This window comes from Leptodactylus fuscus, chromosome 7 (genome assembly GCF_031893055.1).
Source record: "Leptodactylus fuscus isolate aLepFus1 chromosome 7, aLepFus1.hap2, whole genome shotgun sequence".
NCBI classification, from domain to species: Eukaryota; Metazoa; Chordata; class Amphibia; order Anura; family Leptodactylidae; genus Leptodactylus; species Leptodactylus fuscus.
In genome coordinates this window covers 22,517,691-22,524,034 of record NC_134271.1, presented here as the reverse complement: position 1 = coordinate 22,524,034, position 6,344 = coordinate 22,517,691, and the positions used below count along the sequence as shown (strand labels likewise).

The 6,344-nt window shown below is 42.3% G+C and overlaps 1 protein-coding gene across 1 annotated transcript; it reads left to right on the top strand.

Annotated features, from left to right (window-relative positions):
- Window positions 1–228: 228 nt before the first annotated feature.
- Window positions 229–4,205, top strand: LOC142212524 (interferon-induced transmembrane protein 1-like). Its single transcript, XM_075280484.1, has 2 exons — window positions 229–527; window positions 3,008–4,205. Exons 1-2 carry the CDS (start codon window positions 288–290, stop codon window positions 3,209–3,211), a joined length of 444 nt encoding a protein of 147 aa, XP_075136585.1. The 5' UTR covers window positions 229–287; the 3' UTR covers window positions 3,212–4,205.
- Window positions 4,206–6,344: the final 2,139 nt, after the last annotated feature.

The following is a 6,344-nucleotide window of genomic DNA, read 5'->3' as shown; positions in this document are numbered from 1 at the left end:
GGTGATGGATCTTTATTAACTTCATCCATTATCGGGTCACTCTTCTTACTTATTTACTGTAAGTGTTTGCTTTTCCAGAATGATTTTTTTTCTCTACAGCTAACTCCTCCATTCTGGCCAATTATGTAAAGGAGAAATGAAACTGATCCTATTATTTGGACCACAAGGCTCCTCCTTTCCCTCCCATCCCTTCCATCATATAACAGTTCACTTCTCTCTCCTTCTCCTACAGTTACTTTCCTCTGCAATCTCTTTGCGAAGACTCCTAGATCTACATCTTAATCATCATGGAAAATGGTAATTTTGGACAGGAGCTTAACGCTCCCCCTCAATATGATTCCCCTTCCTATGAACCCCTAAAGGTAGAAGTGGAATTTCAGAACTCCGCAGACCAGTCTGTAAAGTCCACTGTGGTGACCATCATGCCTGAGATTCCTGTCCGGGATCACATTATCTGGTCCTTTTTCAACTCCTTGTTCTTGAATTTCTGCTGCCTGGGGTTCGTTGCCTTTGTGTACTCCATCAAGGTAAGGCTGTGATCCGGAATGAAAATGTCTAAAGTTGTTCCATCATCTACCTTCTTCATCCTTCTCCCTCTTCTCATTAGATCTTGATTTGGAGATATTTTTTTGCATATTTTTTGCAACTCTCTCTCAATTTTCATAATGTAAAACGTTTGACCTCATTTCCGAGAATATAATTGTCCTTTGGTTAGTGCCGAGAGTTTGTCATAAAGGGAGACAAAAAGAGAAAGGACCAAGTACAAAAATCTTTACAGCAAAAATTTTTGCTTTCTTTGTATAGGGTTGCATTAATAAATTCCAGATGTTAAACTTTAGGGGGACTTGTGCAGTAGATGGAACCTAGGAGATGGGGAACAGTGCTTAAGATGGCAACAAGCTTAGGAGAATTCTGGACATGTTCTTTGCACATAGACTATATAGATAGTGTATTCCTAAGGTAAGTCAGATATCTCAAAATAGTCACCCTGTGCAATAAAATCCCAAAATTCCAATTTACATCTACTAAGCCCCTGTTCATTTCCTCTTAATTTTCAAGAAAAAATAAAACCAATAACATTATCATTTTTGGAGACTATTTCTCCTTGTTTTTGACCACAGAGCTTTTCCCTTCTCTCCATAAGGTTGCTCTCGCTGGTTGTCTGGAAACCTTCAATGCTGACAAGGAAATGTAATTCTCTTGAAGGGAAAGGAGGGGCGGGAGAGAAATGGATGAAGGTCTGCAGAGGCTCATAAAATTCATGAGCAGGAAATCTCCAGTGATCTAATCTAGAGTTAGGTTAGCCATAATTTGCTTTTATTACCCATATTGGTTTTAACTCTATGTGTTATGTGATGTTACTAGATTACATGCGGACGGCTTTATGGGCAAGTTTTATGCTCCTTTTGCATCACTGACCTCCTTTCTTTGCATCTCTGATGCGCACAGTCGGTGGAATTTATTAAGACTTGCGCGTTGTGTTCCGGATTTAATATTGTGAGTAGAGATGAGCGAGTAGTACTCGATCGAGTAGGTATTCGATCGAATACTACGGTATTCGAAATACTCGTACTCGATCAAGTACCACTCGCTATTCGAATGGAAAAGTTCGATGCAGAACCAGCATTGATTGGCCGAATGCTATACAGTCGGCCAATCAACGCTGGTTCTTCTCCTACCTTTAGAAGTCTTCTCCGTGCAGCTTCCCCGCGGCGTCTTCCGGCTCTGAATTCACTCTGCCAGGCATCAGGCCTGGGCAGAACCGACTGCGCATGTCCACTTGTAGTGCGATGCCTGGCAGAGTGAATTCAGAGCCCCAAGACACCGCGGGGACGCTGCATGGAGAAGACTTCTCGGAGGATCCAGCCCGACCCTCACTCGTGGACTTGGTAAGTATAATTTGATCGAATGTTGCCTACCCCTGAAACAAGCATTTTCCCCCCATAGACTATAATGGGGTTCGATATTCGATTCGAGTAGGCAAATATTGAGGGGCTACTCGAAGCGAATATCGAACCTCAAACATTTTACTGTTCACTCATCTCTAATTGTGAGCACTGGCAGGCTCCAGTCTCGTAATAATTCTTTCACATGGCGTGAGATCCTGTGCACCAGAATTGAAATAAACAACAGTCGGGGACTATTGTAGTCATGTCAGGTGTAAATTTGGCTACTTGAGGCATCCCCAGGGAGCTTTGATCCCTGCTCCACTTCACCCTCTTTTATAAAGTCAACACCATACTATACTATTTTTCTCTATACTGTTTATGTAACAGTTCAGCACAAAAGAGCTCAGTGCCTTGGAATGGAGCATATAACTTCACAGGAAGTGAATGATTTCGACTGTTCAGCGATTCAGTGAATGATGGCCATTTGTGTATGGCCTGGGATGACCGACCAATGGGTAATTGTGTATTGTGGCCATGGCTTTGGACTATGCAAACTGACATTTGTTCCTAAAACACACTTGCAAAGTTTATGTAATTTCCTACACTTCTGTAACATCTACCAGCTTTCATCTAGTTGAAGTAGTCAAATAGATTGTTGGCTGTGTGTAACAGAGAGCTGTACGGATGAACGATTGTTATCAACGACCATTGAGAGTCTAAAGTCTAATGTATATACCAGGCACTGCCAGCAGTGTAACTATCGGGGTAGCAGTGGTAGCAATTGCCACAGAGCCCGGGATACTGCTGGATATTAGGGAGCCCGGAGGGAGCTGCTACCACTGCAGATTTTTTTTTATACGTCGTTACCTGCTGGAGTAACTCACGGCCTCCGACACTTCAACTTCTTCGGTGGTGGTAAGGGTTGGGGGGCATGGTTGGGGGGAGGGGTCCATGTCAAAAGTTCACCACAAGGCCCCACCATTTCTAGTTACACCACTGGCTGCAGCCTATGGGTAGCTTCACTCATAGAGTTTTCTGAAAAACTGCAAATCTGGCAAAACCAGATGTGGATCCAATAGGAAGAACTAATTATAATATAATTTTTTTGTCTTCCACAGTCAAGAGACCGGAAGCTGTATGGAGATAGAAATGCTGCGCTCAGCTATGGATCCACCGCTCGGTCTCTGAACATTGCCACCACTGTCCTGTCCATCCTGACTCTTATCATCGGAATCATCGTCTTTGCTACCAGTGTTCATAATGTGGTTCAAAATGATCGATTCAGACATTTTAATTTTCAGGAGAATTCACGTGGAAAGTGAGAGACCTGTTCTAAAAAAAAAAAAATGATCGGTGCCATTCTGCCTTTGTCATTGTAGCTAGATCCCGAAGTGTTATTAACGCTTTAAGTGCCTGCAAACACAAATTATTTTCTGATGGCTGGAATGTGAATTTTCTGTTGGGGGTTCACACATTTTGAAAGTGCATATAGCACCCTATAAGACCATATGCCATTTCAATTCTGCTATAGGTTTTCTACTACAGTTTCTTCTGTAAACATATAAAATGCACCTTCGACTTTACCTTCGAATAAGCTACACCTTAAATCATGTATAACTCTAAAATGCTTGTGTTTTCACAAAATATCTGAGTATTGTGGAGCACTTCTCAGAACATCTAGAACTCTGAGTTGTAAGGGAATTGCTAGTTTTGCAATTCCCTAGTGCTGCTGCTAAAACCAGGGAGGAAGAGGAAGACAAAGACATTGAGTCCTAAACTCAACCCAGCCCCTGTCCATACCTACTTGCCTCAGTTACCCTAGGTGGTAGCAGGACAACTGGGCAACAGAATAGGTGTACACAGAACAGGAGTCAGCAAGCCAAGGATCAAAGCCAGAGAGACAAAGCAGTACAAAATCGTAATCCAAGAGAGAAATCACAAGGGAATTCAAAAGTCAGTAGTCAGTAATACAATACAATAGAAAGAGAAGTGCTCAATAAGGACAGATTCACAATAGCCAGCCAACCAGTGTGGGCTGAGGACCTGTTTATTGGAAGTCCACAACCCGCACCAGATATGATTGGAAGATCACACTGGTAAGGCTAAGATTAACTATTTGAGGAGCCGAGGGAAACAAAGGTGTAAGAGATGGGTGTGGTGAGAAATCAATTGCAGAGATAAGGGGATAGAGCAATGTTCAGACAGAGCAACAAGAATCAAAAGCAAGGAATCATAACTGAACACTCCTCCTGCGTGGCAGCACGCATGCGGAGGGTGGCGCAGAGACCCGAATAGGCATAGACGTTACATCAGTAATATTCTTCTTGTCCCTCCCTGGTGTCCTCCTCTTACTCCTAAGGCCCTTTGAGGAAACTAATTAACATTTAACTAAACACAAGTTGCATATACTGTAAGTACACAATAGTCAGTGTATTCTCATGTACTGTAAGTACACAATAGTCAGTGTATTCTCATATACTGTAAGTAAGTACATAATAGTCAGTGTATACTCATATACTGTAAGTACACAATAGTCAGTGTATACTCATATATGGTAAGTACACAATAGTCAGTGTATTCTCATATACTGTAAGTAGTACATAATAGTGTACCTTCGGCACCTTAATAGAATGTAAATGTGTATTATGCCGCCTGATCTGTATTTTGTGCCCTGTGTGATTCCTATGTTTGTACATGAAGACACGATTTTCCATGTTGTACTGTTAATATGTGCGGTTAGTATGTTGTCTGCTATGTAACTTTCACCTCTATGACTGTTGACTTGTTGTGCTGTTTTTACTCTTGTTATTGTTCATATGCTTTTTATTTGTGTACAGTTGTGTAAAAAAAATAAAAAATAAATTCTGTAAGTTCTTTAAAAATAAAATTTGGGCAAAATTTTTTTTTCTTCTGAAATCCAATCCCTTTGTGAATTACTAAAGTCAATCACTCTTTAGCCTGAAGAAGTGGCTTTTCTGACCTCAATACACATTCGATTATCATGAGCCACAATGGTCCGTTGTCTAATATACATGGGATCCCCCAGATAATGTCAGTGAGTGGAGAAAACAAGGATCAACCAAGTTGAACCTGAACACCTAATCCTTTTGGTTGGGCAAGGGACTCACGTCTCTCCATCAAACACAGGCTTGGCCAAATGGTATTGGGAGTCTGGAGGAACAGCTGTCAACCAAATGTGTATTCAACCAACATCTATAAGTGGTTGAACACCATGAAATAACATAAAGATAAGATAGTCAGGCCTTTCTAAAACCATGAATACAGTATAACTAGTATATACAATCAAAGGGCCAATAGCTGTAACCAGTTGTTAGCCAAAGTTACAGACACCAATGCTAGGTTCACACTAGCGTTTGAGTCTCCATAGGAGTCTTCGTCCCAGTTTCCGCTTAAAATCGGCAGAGAGGAAAGTCTTGCATGTAGGACTTTTCTATCTGCTGGTTTTAGTATAAAAACCTGATGGACCCCATTATAGCCTATAGGCTGTAACCCAGGGGTGTAGCTATCGGGGTAGCAGAGGTAGCAGCAGCTGCAGGGCCCTGGACATTAGGGCATATGCAGTGTACAGGGGCCACTATAGGGCATAATAGTGCGTGCAGGAATGCGGGAGGGGGAAATCAGTCGGGGTCTTTGGGGGAGGAGGGGTCTCCATTTCAAATGTTTGCCTTGGGGCCCCACCATTCCTAGTTACATTACTGGTGTAAACACTTTTTAAGCAGAGAGGGTCTCCGTCTTTTGGGTCTGCATGGTTCCACAGGACGGAAACCGCAATGCTAGTGTGAGCCTAACCGCTTTACCTCTCTTGATCTTGAAAGGCCACAGTAGTCAATGTTTTTCCATCAGAAATCAGATCCTTCTACAAAATGCATAGTGAATAAGATTTTTCTTTTAGGGTGATGTGGAAAGGAAAGCTGGTCAATGTAACTGGATGATATATATGTAAATATGTCTCTTGAGTGTGGGAGGAAACTGGAGGTGCAAAGGTTACAATCGCTACCGGGTCCTCAAGCCTCACAAGGCCCAAAGGCATCTTTGGAACATATGGAGAAACCAGTAATGTAGATATCACATGGTAAGAGTGGGCCCTATTACCATTTTTGCATTGGGGCTCAGGAGCTTACACACAGTATAAAGGTCCTCAGTGACACCTACATACAGTATAAAGGTCCTCAGTGACACCTACATACAGTATAAAGGTCCTCAGGGACACCTACACACAGTATAAAGGTCCTCAGGGACACCTACACACAGTATAAATGTCCTCAGGGACACCTACATACAGTATAAAGGTCCTCAGTGACACCTACACACAGTATAAAGGTCCTCAGGGACACCTACACACAGTATGACGGTCCTCAGGGACACCTACATACAGTATAAAGGTCCTCAGGGACACCTAAACACAGTATGAAGGAACTTAGTCACACCTACACA

What these genes read in the sequence shown, in the direction of transcription:
- LOC142212524 (XM_075280484.1), top strand. Translation starts at nt 288, where the DNA reads ATGGAAAATGGTAATTTTGGACAGGAGCTTAACGCTCCCCCTCAATAT. An exon ending in CCTTTGTGTACTCCATCAAG is followed by an intron (nt 528 to 3,007) that starts GTAAGGCTGTGA and finishes TGTCTTCCACAG; the next exon opens with TCAAGAGACCGGAAGCTGTA.